Source organism: Balearica regulorum, chromosome 14 (assembly GCF_011004875.1).
Source record: "Balearica regulorum gibbericeps isolate bBalReg1 chromosome 14, bBalReg1.pri, whole genome shotgun sequence".
Lineage (NCBI taxonomy): Eukaryota > Metazoa > Chordata > Aves > Gruiformes > Gruidae > Balearica > Balearica regulorum.
Window position 1 is genome coordinate 1432131 of NC_046197.1, and position 12737 is coordinate 1444867.

General features: G+C 53.6%; 2 protein-coding genes across 2 annotated transcripts in view; both read left to right on the plus strand.

The window, feature by feature from the left end:
- The window catches only part of LOC104636655 (protocadherin gamma-C5-like), a 231919-nt gene that overhangs the window by 26127 nt on the left and 193055 nt on the right, over positions 1 to 12737 (plus strand). The gene's annotated exons all lie outside the window — the stretch shown is intronic.
- LOC142603897 (protocadherin gamma-A10-like) lies at positions 497 to 3578 on the plus strand. Its single transcript, XM_075766872.1, has 2 exons — positions 497 to 3427; positions 3543 to 3578. Exons 1-2 carry the CDS (start codon positions 833 to 835, stop codon positions 3576 to 3578), a joined length of 2631 nt encoding a protein of 876 aa, XP_075622987.1. The 5' UTR covers positions 497 to 832.

Genomic DNA, 12737 nt, shown 5'->3' on the forward strand with positions numbered 1-12737 from the left:
AAACTACTAAACAAAACCAAACCCACAAAAAACCCAAAACCCCCAACAAAACCAAAAGCAAACCAAATAGGTTTTTGTATTTCAGAATCCGTTTTCTTTTTGTATAACCCGTTTCCCCAAGAGTTCTTCTCGTGAAGAATTTGCTTTATGCTGCTTTTTGTTTTGTAATGACATCCCGACAGATACAGCGTGTGCATCGAGCGTTACTCTGGAACGGAGCTCTAAGTAAAATGGTAAGCAAGGCTTATAGTGTGTGACTGTATAGTGACAAATTCCGAAGTGGTGGTTGAGGAAAGGGGAGAAATGGCGGCTGATTCAGAGCAGGGGAGAAGCAGCAAGTCGAGAAGGAAGGGCAGTCCCTGAGGACGAGGACTCCTTTTGAGGGGGGATCTCCATTGCTGCCTTGTGCAACATCCAGTATGGGGTTGTTCTCATCTGCAGAAAGGGTGAAGGAAATGTCAGTGAAGCACCCGAAAACCAGTGCAATTCGTGGTGGAACTACTGCTGTCGGCCTAGCAGGATAAGATTCGGCAGCGGTCGGTGCCTGCAGTGCCGGGAGGAGGCTGCGGGCGCCGCTGTTGACCGAGGAGGAGCGAGAGGAAGGCCGGAGCGCTGCAGGCAGCCCCGCCCGCTGCGGCCCGACTGGCTGGCTGGCTGGCTGGCTGTCTCGGCGCCCGGGCGGTCTGCGAGCGTCCCCGCGGTGCGGAGCCGTGCTGCAGCGAGGCGGAGGGGCCGGCGGCAGCGGCCGGGAGCGGCGAGACAGAGCCGGAGACAGACGCCGAGCCGGATCGTCGGTGGGCGGTGGTGCGGTGCCGGCGGTGGGTCGGCGGCGATGTGGGCGGCGGGGAGACGGCGGGGCCGGCGTGAGCGAGCCCTGCTGTGGTGCGTGCTGGTGGCGGCGTGGGAGGCGGCGTGGGGGCAGCTGCGCTACTCGCTTCCCGAGGAGATGCCGAAGGGCTCGTTCGTGGGCGACGTGGCCAAGGACCTGGGGCTCGACCTGCCGGCGCTCCGACACCGCGGCGTCCGCATCGTAGACAGAGGTCGGACGCAGTATTTCTCTCTGCACGGGAAGACGGGACATTTAGTGACGGCGGAGAGGATAGACAGAGAGCAGCTCTGCGAGAGCGTTCAGCAATGCGTGCTGCGGTGTGAGGTGATCGTGGAGGGGGAAATGCAAGTTCACGGAATCGAAGTGGAAATCACGGACATTAACGACAACGCCCCCAGCTTCAAGGAAATCGAGCTGGAGGAGAGAATGAGCGAGACGACAGCGCCGGGGTCGCGGTTTCCCCTGGCCGAGGCTCACGACCCGGACGCGGGGTCGAATTCGGTGCGGAGCTACGAGCTGAGCGGCGACGAGCACTTCTCGCTGGCCGTGCAGGCGGGCCCCGGCGGGGATCAGCGTCCCGAGCTGGTGCTGGCGAAGGCGCTGGACCGGGAGGCGGCGGCGTTTCACGAGCTGGTGCTGAGGGCGAGCGACGGCGGCGAGCCGTCGCGGACGGGCACGGCGCGGATCCGCGTGGCCGTGCTGGACGCGAACGACAACGCGCCCGTGTTCAGCCAGGCGGAGTACACGGTGCGTGTGCCGGAGGACGTGCCCCTGGGCTCCGTCCTCGTCACCCTCACGGCCACCGACGCCGACGAGGGGATGAACGGGCACGTGAAATACTCCCTGAAGAAAATCACAGAGAAAGCCTCCCAGATTTTCCAGCTGGACGCCGAGACGGGAGCGATCACGCTGCTGCGGAGCCTGGACTTCGAGAATGGCGACTCCTACGAATTGGAAGTGCAGGCACGGGACGGTGGTGTCCTTTTCGACAGGGCGAAAGTCGCGATCACGGTGACAGACGTCAACGACAACGCACCCGAACTGAGAGTAACTTCGGCGCTGAGCGCGATCTCCGAGGACGCGCCGTCGGGGACGGTGGTGGCCCTGCTGCACGTGCAGGACCGGGACTCGGGGGCGAACGGCGAGGTGCGGTGCAGCATCGCGGAGCGGCTGCCGTTCCGCCTGGAGAAGACCTTTGAGGAGTACTACCGCGTGGTGACGGCCGAGGAGTTGGACCGTGAGAAGGTGTCGGAGTACAACGTGACGGTGCGGGCGGCGGACGGCGGGTCGCCGTCGCTGTGGAGCAGCGCGGTGCTGGCGCTGCGGGTGCTGGACGTGAACGACAACGCGCCAGTGTTCGCGGAGGCGCGCTACAGCGCCCGGCTGCCCGAGAACAACGCGGCGGGCGCGCTGGTGCTGACGGTGCGGGCGGCGGACGCGGACTGGGGGCAGAACGCGCGCGTGCGGTACCGGCTGTCGGAGGGGCGCGTGCGGGGCGCGCCGCTCTCGTCCTACGTGTCGGTGCAGGCGGAGACGGGCGCGCTGTACGCGCTGCGCTCCTTCGACTACGAGGAGGTGCGCGAGGTGGGGCTGTGGGTGCGGGCGGAGGACGGCGGCGCGCCGGCGCTGAGCAGCAACGTGTCGGTGCGGCTGGTGATCGTGGACGAGAACGACAACGCGCCGCAGGTGCTGTACCCGCCGCCGGCGCCGGCGCCGGGCGCGGGCTGGGCGGGCGTGGAGCTGGCGCCGCGCTCGGCCGAGCCCGGGGCGCTGGTGGCCAAGGTGGTGGCGGTGGACGCGGACGCGGGGCAGAACGCGTGGCTGTCGTACGAGCTGGCCAAGGCGACGGAGCCGGGGCTGTTCCGCGTGGGGCTGCACAGCGGCGAGGTGCGCACGGCGCGCTTCCCGCTGGCCCGCGACGCGGCGCGGCAGAGCCTGGTGGTGGTGGTGAAGGACCACGGGCGGCCGGCGCTGTCGGCCACGGCCACGCTGACGGTGGTGCTGGCCGAGAGCGTGGCCGAGCTGCTGTCGGAGCTGGGCAGCGCGGCGGCGGCGCCGGGCGAGCCGGCCGGCAGCCTGACGCGGTGGCTGGTGGTGGCCGTGGCCGCCGTGTCCTGCCTCTTCCTCGCCTTCCTGCTGCTGCTGCTGGCGCTGCGCCTGCGGCGCTGGCGCCGCTCGCAGCTGCTGGCGGCGGGCAGCGGCGCCTTGCGCGGCGTCCCGGCCTCGCACTTCGTGGGCATCGACGGCGTCCGCGCCTTCCTGCACTCCTACTCGCACGAGGTGTCGCTCACCGCCGACTCGCGCAAGAGCCAGCTCCGCTTGTCGGGCGGCAGCTGCTGCGACACCCTCCCGGCCCGGCCGCCGCCCGACGAGCCCGCGCCGCTGCTCGGGGAGGACCCTGCCGGCGCCCGCCGCGCCGACCCCGCCGCTGCCCCGGTGAGTTCCTCTGACCGCGCTTGCTCCGCGACGCTTCCCTCCGCTGCTCCTCCGCCCTTTCCCCCGCGCCGTCTTCTGCAAAGCTTCGCTCAGCAGCGCGCTCTGCGCTGCCGCCTCTTGCTCGCGGGCGCTGAACGTGGGAGTGGGGGAGGCAGCAGGAGCGTGGGGCTGCCCTGGGCTGGGGTTTCGTTCCAGCGGGGCTCTGGGGGTTGATCACGCGCCAGCTACCGTGGCTCATTTTGTCCCCTGACGGCTGTACTTCCGCTTTTCCTGCCAGCATGAGCTCTTCGGGGTGGATGTGTCGCCCGATTAGCAGGTGGGAGGTGGCAGCAGCGTGGGCTATGTTCCCGACGGCGCACGTGCTCGAGTGGGGGGAGAGTGTCTTGAAACGGAGCGCGAAAGGCCCCGTGTCTAACTGAGCGGCTCGTCGTTTGCGCTCTTCTGTTTAACAAAGAGCTTAATGAAGTACTGAGGACAAAGGGCATAATGGGAGCTCTGGGAAGAGCAAAGTGTGTATTGGCGACCTACTAAACACCTTAATTATGCACGTACTCTAAGTGCCTTCATCCAGAAGGCTATGTTCTGATCCCTTCCTTTCTGCAGCTGTTAACTTCTTGCCTTGCTCCCTGGAATGATCTGCTGAAGGTGGGCCCCTGTCTCTGACAATGTCTTGAGCACCAAATCTGTTACATTTGCCTGACTGTCCCGTACGTGCCTTTCGTGTGTAGAGCTGTAAAGAGGAAGACTTCCATAGACGTGTTTCCTTAAACAGGTACTGGAGGAAATGCTCTTGCTTGTCACAGGCACGTGGTGAGAAGTCAGGAGTTACCCGTGGTGAGGAGAAGTTATCAGTGCAACTTTTCTTTCCATGGAGTCTGTTTGCAAATGATGATGATCATTAACAACTATGCGAGCTATGAAGTGTTTGAGGAGAGTCTTGGTGGTGGCAGTTATTGAGCACAGAGCATAGATTTAAGCGTGATGTAGCTTCCAAGTTGCCCCTGTGTTGAAGCAGGATGATGGTGTCTTTGAGCTGATACTTTGACAACTGAGTGTTTATCGGGGCTGCATATGGCTTATGTGCTTCAATGTAATTCAATATATATTTTTATATATAATTCAACTGTATTTGAAAATATATTCAATATGTATATCTTCAAAATCGTGTTATGAGCATGCATCCTTGCTGTGATCCTTGTTGTCAGGTAAGGAGCAGTGGTGCATGCAACTTTTTCTTTCAACGGTGCCTGTCTGCAAAGGTAGCTTTTGTGTTGTGTGATGTTTGGGCAGGGGGACAAATTCTGTGTGTCCAGAGACAGGGCTGCTGAAGAAGTTTGCTGGGGTGTAATATGAAAGGTCTGAAAGATGTAAAGATGATGTAAAAGTTCATTTGGTCTTAGTTATTGGGTGAGGCCCACCGTTGTGTTTCCCTGCATTTTCCTCTTCTTCATTGTCCCAAGACTTGACTTTGGGGAACTGTGGCTATGGTCTGTGGTGTGAGCTTCTGTGCAAGGCTCCTGTGGACTTTTTACCAACTAGATATGGTAGCACTTGATCTTACATAGTTTGTTATTATCATTGAAAGCAGTGTGTGAGGAACAGCATACTATATATTCTTAATAACTGCACTCATTAGAAAGATTCTCTTCGTTTTCTGTGCCCCTTACCAGCCAGTGAACAGTTTCATTCATAGGATGGGTCTATTCGTAATACACAATTGTTTTTGTCCTGAATGGCATGTTAGGTGAGGTGTTTTTCTCAAGTTCGTCTTTGTTTCACTCAGTTATCACTCCTGTGATATCACACGTGCTTGTAAATTATGAGGGTCAAAGACCATGATGGAAGTTGTGAAAAGTTGGGAGAGGAGAGTCCGGGGATGTGTGCATGAGGAGGTGCTGAAGGACCCAAGAGCTATGCTTTGCTCCTTTCCCTGTTCAGTGTCCAGGTGTAGTATCAGGCACTGTGAGTTTCTTCTTCCCAAAGAAGTTTGGCTCGAAGAGGTGTTATTCCTTCTGTACTGGGAGCCCTGGAGGTTCATTCTGTGTGTATGCAGGTTGTTGTCAATTCTTCACAAACAGCTTAATTACGTACTCTAGGATAAAAACCTAGAGTAAAGGGAGCTTTGGGAAGAGCAAATTGTGTATGCGCTATCTACAGTTTACTACTTTCCTGCTGCATGATGTTTCTCATGCATGGCAGTTATTGTGCATTGACGTGCAATTTACATTATGATTTGCACGGGATATGTCTTCCAAGTTTCCCACGTGCTGAAGTAGAATGGTGGGGTCTTGGAGTTGGTACTATGACAACTGGGTCTTTAAGAGGGCTCCATATCACTTATGCACTTATGTGCATAAGCATGTTATATTTCTTCAAAACAGTGTTATGAAAACAATGTTATGAGCAGAGAAATCTCTGCATGCATCCATGCTGTGATCCTTGTTGTCAGATAAGGAGCAGTTGTGTGTGCAACTTTTCCTTCAACGGTGCCTGTCTGCAAAGGTAGCTTTTGCGTTGTGTGATGTTTGGGCAGGGGGACAAAATCTGTCTGTCTAGAGACAGAAAAAGTTTGCTGTGGTGTGATGTGAAATGTTTAAAAAATGTAAAGATGGTGTGAAAGTTCAGTTGGTCCTCATTATTGGGTGAGGCCCACAGTTGTGTTTCCATGCATTTTTCTCTCCTTTATTGTCCCAGTACTTGAGTTTGAGGAACCGTGGCTATGGTCTGTGGTGTGAGCTTCTGCATGAGGCTCTTGTGGACCTTTTTACCAACCAGACATCCTTCTTGTGTACCGACTGCAGTTGACATAAGCTGAAATGTTAAGCTATGATTCCCTCGCTTTGGTAGGTTTCCCCCTTTATGCCTTGTGGTTTTTTGGGTGGTTCTTTGTCATGGTCCAAAGCTGGGACAACCTCATTTTGGTGGGTAAACCTTACAACAGCTGCCAAGACAATGACTTTGATGTATCCCTTTTCCCCTAAAATGTCGCTGAATGAAACGCTCTTTCACCTGTGTCTGACATATAGCCAAAATACTGGATATCGTCCATGGTGGAATTAGGGCTGTGAGTGCAGATGAAGGAGGGTGAGACATTGGCTTCCGACCAGGAAAATACGTGCGTCAGTGTGGTTTTGGCTGAGCAATGGTTTAATTTCGTGCCTGGCTAATTAACCATGGTGAAGTGAAACATGAGCCAGCAGCGTGCCCTCGTGGCCAAGGTGGCCAACGGTGTCCTGGGGTGCATTAAGAAGAGCGTGGCCAGCAGATTGAGGGAGGTTAATTTCCCAGAAGACTTAGCTTGAGAGCGAGGCCTGTGATAAGGTATTTACGCTTACGGCTTCATATTAGTGGCAGATGAGCATGCCACATCTTGGAAAAATGGCTGAGCCCTGTTGACTCTTTCTTCAAATGAAACCCCCTGTGGTGCAGTCCAGAGCAAGACTTTAGAGCCACACTTGTAGCGTGAGATATGAATGACTTGCAGGTGGTCTCAGGGATGAATTTCCACATGTGCAGTGAAGAGCAAGAAGACTTCCCGGTGAGTTTCTCTGACAACACTTAGTCTTATAATGCTTCTTGCCTTGTTTGTCTGATTCATGGCCTTGGGTTTTTTTCTTTACCTGGTCCTATATGGATGTAGGTTTACTTGTAATTATCAGCATAGCTTTGTTTAGCAATGTGTCATGTGTTAGTGCCTCTTGCTCTTGCTAGAGTGAGTGTGAAAGGCAGGAGATGTGAGGGTAGCCTTGTGTTCTGTTATTGTTTCGGGGAATAGATGTAAACATGATCTCTGTAGAAGTCGCATCTCTGTGGAAGAGTGCATGTGATAAAAGAGGGGAGGAGATTCCCCCTGCACCATGCGTTTGATGAAGCCGTTCTCTGTTGGGTGGCCACTCCTCTGGCTGTTTATCCTTTGTGAGCTTTGGAATCCTTGTTTTTGTTCTGAGAATGTTGGTGAGGAGACAGATGGACCTCCCTTCATGGTGTGAGCGTAGTGCATTATTGTCTCCTGACAGAAGGAAGTCAAAGCTTTGTTCAGCAACGCGCTGTGTGCTGGTGCCTCTTGCTCCCGGGAGGTGAAGGTGGGATTGTGGCTCAGCCTTGCAGCGTGTGTGGGTGGCAGGAGAAGTGAGGCTACTGTTTTTATCACGTCATAACTGTGTTACACACTCTTGACTCTCCCAATCTCTCCTGGATGACAGCTCCTCTTTTACAACCTGTGTGTTTCTTCTCTGAAGGGTAGCCAAGAGATAACGTAGCTTAATTTTAGCACAGAGCTGTAAAGATATGTGATGTGAGGTCCGTGGGTGATGCTGGTGCATGTTGAAGAGTAATGGTCTGGGCAACCGGCCCTTTGATGGCAAGTGCTTGCCAATTGTATATGGGAGAAAGAACACTGTGGAAGTTGTGAGGGGTTGGTGACACGAGTCCTGGCAGGTGTTTTGTGAGGGGCTGTGAAAGGACACAAGAGAGATGGTTTGCTGCTTTCCCTGTTCAGTGTCCCGCTGTAGTAATATTGTGCCATGGAGTTTCTTCATGACAAGCATGACAACCTCTGCAGTGTTTGAGGAGAGTCTTGGGATGCCATGTGTGCGGAGGTACTCATGGAGACATGGCATGTGTTGTGAATTCCCAGGGTTCTTTGCTGGACTACATCCAATGAGCCTGATGATGTTTTATATTTGGATGTTGTGAGTCCATCAGTTTGCTTTTGCTTTCCTATTGCACGACGTTCTCTGTGAATGGTAGTTAAAGTCTTGCCTTTCTTGTCATGATGAGGTAAAGGTGGGCAACTGTGTGTCTGAAAATATGTGCAAAAAATGTCCTCTGCCGCGTTGGTCTGAAAGCAATAGCCATGGCAGTGCAAACATGACTCAGGGGAACTATTTCTAGTAATTACTGCCTGAAACGTCAGTTTTCCATCTATATGTCCTGGTAAGCCTGCTATGTAGAGTTTCATCCTGTTTGTATTTAGTTTTTCCCAGGCTCGACCAATCTTCAGATGTCATTAATGACTCTTGCTAATATGAAGTAACTGCTGAGGTTTTGTTCGTCTTAAAATTGGTGGGAATGTAGAGGACAGGAGAGTATTTTTGTCAGGAATTTCTGGCTTTGGGGCTTGTTATTTGAAGCATGTGTGAGGAAACTACTGATTTTATACACTGCCATGTCCGATACGGCTTTTCCTGTTGTGTTGGTTTCGCGTGGCAAGGTTTTGGTAGCGGGGTGGGGGGCTACAGGGGTGGCTTCTGTGAGAAGCTGCTAGAAGCTTCATCTGTGTCTGATAGAGCCAATGCCAGCCAGCTGCAAGACGGACCCGCCGCTGGCCAAGGCCAAGCCAATCAGCACCTCTGTGATAACATATTTAAGAAAGAGAAAAAGAGTTAGAGAGAGCTTTTGCAGCCAGAGAGAGGAGTGAGAAGATGTAAGAACATCAGCAGATGCCAAGGTCAGTGCAGAAGGAGGGGGCGGAGGTGCTCCAGGTGCCAGAGCAAGATCCCCCTGCAGCCCGTGGTGAAGACCATGGTGAAGCAGGCTGTCCCTCTGCAGCCCATGGAGGGAGGATGAGGGGGTGTAGAGATTCCACCTGCAGCCCGTGGAGGACCCCAAGCCGGAGCAGGTGGAGACACCTGAAGGAGGCTGTGACCCCGTGGGAAGCCCGCGCTGGAGCAAGCTCCTGGCAGGACCTGTGGATCCGTGGAGAGAGGACCCCATGCCAGAGCAGGTTTGCTGACAGGACTTGTGACCCTGTGGGGGACCCACGCTGGAGCAGTTTGCTCCTGAAGGTCTGCACCCCGTGGAGGAGACTCACGTTGGAGAAGGCCGTGAAGGACTGTCTCCCGTGAGAGGTACCCCACACTGGAGCAGGGGAACGATGAGAGGAGTCCTCCCCCTGAGGATGAAGAAGCGGCAGAAACACGGCGTGATGAACTGACCGTAACCCCCACTCCTCGTCCCCCTGTGCCGCTGGGGGGGGCGGAGGTTGAAGCCGGGAGTGAAGTTGAGCCCAGGAAGATGGGAGGGGTGGGGGGAGGTGTTTTAAGATTTGGTTTTATTTCTCATTCCTCTACTCTGTTTTGCTTAGTAATAAATAAGATGAATTCCCTCTCTAAGTTCAGTCTGTTTTGCTCATGATGATAATTAAAGAATGATCTCTCCCTGTCCTTATCTCGCCCCGTAAGTTTTTTTTTTTCATTGTACCTTTTCTCCCCTGTCTAATGAAAGAGGGGAGTGATAGAGCGGCTCTGGTGGGCACCTGGCCCTTAGCCAGGGTCAACCCACCACAGTCCTTTTTGGCGCCCAACGTGGGGCTCGAGGGGTTGTGATAACGACAAGTGTGACCCAAGTGTGTTAAAACAAAGTTGTTATAAGCATTTATAATGTTATTGAAACAGTCACTGGTCATAATGATGTTCTGTTTGGTCACATAGCTCTGTTTTGTAAACCCGTGTTTACTCTATGTAATCCCTGTGGTGCTGTTTATCACCTCTAGGAGAGGGGTTCGTGTTCTCATGTTGTTGTATTGTGTGATAATGACTTATGATAAGGTATCATTGACAGTCATGGGTCTGAGCTGGTATGTGTATGTAGCATTTCGGTCAGGCCCGTACCTCGGTCAATATCTTTCAGAATTGATTAATAATTGGACCCAATCTATGCGGAAGACAGGGAGGGATACCTTCTCCCACTCTTTCACCTCCTCTTTTCCCTTTTGGTTGGTTACAACAATTTTTGAGAATTTTGAATACCCTTGGAATGTTCATGCCAGTATATTCCTATTGCTAGGTCTCCTGAATGTTTTCCCACTCCTGTTCAGGGTTAGCAAAAATCTTTTCAAGAGTACCACCCAGGGATCTTCCCCAAGGCTGAGTGGTCAGGGCTGGCATAGCATGTGGGAGAGTATGGGCGGGTATCTAGAGACCTTTTCACCCGCAATGGTTTGGAGCTTCACTCCTGAACAATTGCAAGACCCTGATAAAATGGTAGAATATTTGAAAGGAAAATGCTGTGGGGATTCTAAGGAGACACAACTTACTGTGCTGGGCTGGGCCCTGGCTACAATGTGTCAAACACTGCTTGATAGTAGACAGCACCATCCAGAGGGAGAGAGCGGACCCACAGGCACTGCAGCTGCCCAGGCCCCCACAACAGGCACTGCAGCTGCCCAGGCCCCCACAACAGGCACTGTAGTCGAGCCAAAAGATCAACCCACACCAGTATCAGTCGCCCCTATCCACAAAAAGAAATACACAAGGAAATCAGTTCGCTTAGTGAAAAATGATGATGAACTGGGGCCATCATGAGAACAAGAAGAAGAGCCAGAACCAGAAGTGATTACTCGATCCCTGTCCCTGAGTGAGCTGCGAGATATGCGGAAAGATTTCAGCCGCCTTACAGGGGAGCATATTATTACCTGGCTGCTCCGCTGCTGGGATAACGGGGCCAGTAGCCTGGAACTGGAGGGCAGGGAGGCCAAGCAGCTAGGATCCTTGTCTAGGGAAGGGGGCATTGACAAAGCAATTGGGAAGAAGGCACAGGCCCTTAGCCTCTGGAGGCGCCTCCTGTCAAGTGTGAGGGAAAGGTATCCTTTCAGCAAAGATGTCGTATGTCGGCCAGGCAAGTGGACCACTATGGACAGAGGTATTCAATATCTGAGGTAATTAGCTGTGCGGGAGATGGTTTATTATGATCCAGACAATGCACAGTTGCCCACAGACCCCGATGAAGTCCACTGTACCCGACCCATGTGGCGAAAATTTGTGCGAAGTGCACCATCATCGTACGCCAACTCACTGGCGGTAATTGACTGGAAGAGTGAAGAGGCACCCACGGTGGACGAAGTGGCTGGCCGACTCCGGCGGTATGAAGAGAGCCTTTCTTCCTCCCTAGTCTCGGCTGTGGAGAAACTGTCTCAGGACGTCCGGCAACTCAAAGAGGATATATCTTACTCCCCACCTGTACAGACCCGCATTTCAGCTGTTAGGAGTAAGTGTTTTTCCGCTCCAGAGAGGGGATATAGAGCATACACACCACGAGGTATCCTGTGGTTTTTCCTGCGTGACCACAGAGAAGACATGAGGAAATGGGATGGGAAGCCCACCTCAACCCTGCGGGCACGCGTACATGAGCTACAAGGCAAGACAGCTGTAAAAAGGGACTCTTCCAGAAAGAATGCTGCTCCAGTTTCCACCGGGCAGCCCCCCAGACCAAGTGAAAGGCCAGATTGCACTTCTGATCCTCTTGAAGGGACTTCTAAGTCCTTTTTGCAAGAGGTGAGTAGTGACTATGACGAGCAGGATTAGAGGGGCCCTGCCTCCAGCCAGGTGGAGGAAAGGGACAATAGAGTTTATTGGACTGTGTGGATCCGATGGCCTGGCACATCGAACCCACAAGAGTACAAGGCCCTAGTGGACACGGGTGCACAGTGTACCCTAATGCCATCGAAGTATGAAGGGGTGGAACCAATATCTATTTCTGATGTGACGGGGGGATCCCAACAGTTGACTCTGTTGGAGGCTGAAGTAAGTCTAACTGGGAATGAGTGGCAAGAGCACCCCATTGTGACTGGGCCAGAGGCTCCATGCCTCCTGGGCATAGACTACCTCCGGAAAGGGTATTTCAAAGACCCAAAAGGTTACAGGTGGGCTTTTGGAATAGCTGCCTTAGAAGCGGAGGAAATTGAACCATTGTCTAGTTTGCCTGGTCTCTCAGAGGACCCTTCTGTTGTAGGGTTGCTGAAGGTTGAAGAGCAACAGGTGCCGATTGCGACTACAACTGTGCACCGGTGGCAATACCGCACCAACAGAGACTCCCTGGTTCCCATCCACAAGCTAATTCATCAACTGGAGGGTCAGGGAGTGATCAGCAGAACCCACTCACCCTTTAACAGTCCCATATGGCCAGTGCGGAAGTCCAATGGAGAGTGGAGGCTGACGGTAGACTATCGTGGCCTGAATGAAGTCACACCGCCGATGAGTGCTGCTGTGCCGGATATGCTGGAACTTCAATATGAACTGGAGTCAAAGGCAGCCAAATGGTATGCCACAATTGATATCGCTAATGCATTTCTCTCAATCCCTTTGGCAGCAGAGTGCAGGCCACAGTTTGCCTTCACTTGGAGGGGCGTCCAGTACACCTGGAATTGACTGCCCCAGGGGTGGAAACACAGCCCCACCATCTGCCATGGACTGATCCAGACTGCACTGGAAAAGGGTGAAGACCCAGAGCACCTGCAATACATTGATGACATCATTGTATGGGGCAACTCAGCAGAGGAAGTTTTTGAGAAAGGGAAGAAAATAATCCAAATCCTGCTGCAGGCTGGCTTTGCCATAAAACCAAGTAAGGTGAAGGGGCCTGCGCAGGAAATCCAATTTTTAGGAATAAGGTGGCATGATGGGCGGCGTCAAATCCCTATGGATATTATCAAGAAAATAGCAGCCATGTCCCCACCAACCAACAAAACGGAGAC

Excerpts from the sequence above, each read along its gene's own strand:
- LOC142603897 (XM_075766872.1), top strand. The coding sequence starts at position 833 with ATGTGGGCGGCGGGGAGACGGCGGGGCCGGCGTGAGCGAGCCCTGCTG. Across the intron at positions 3,428-3,542 it reads GTGGGGGAGGCAGCAGGAGC|CATGAGCTCTTCGGGGTGGA; the intron begins GTGGGGCTGCCC and ends TTTTCCTGCCAG.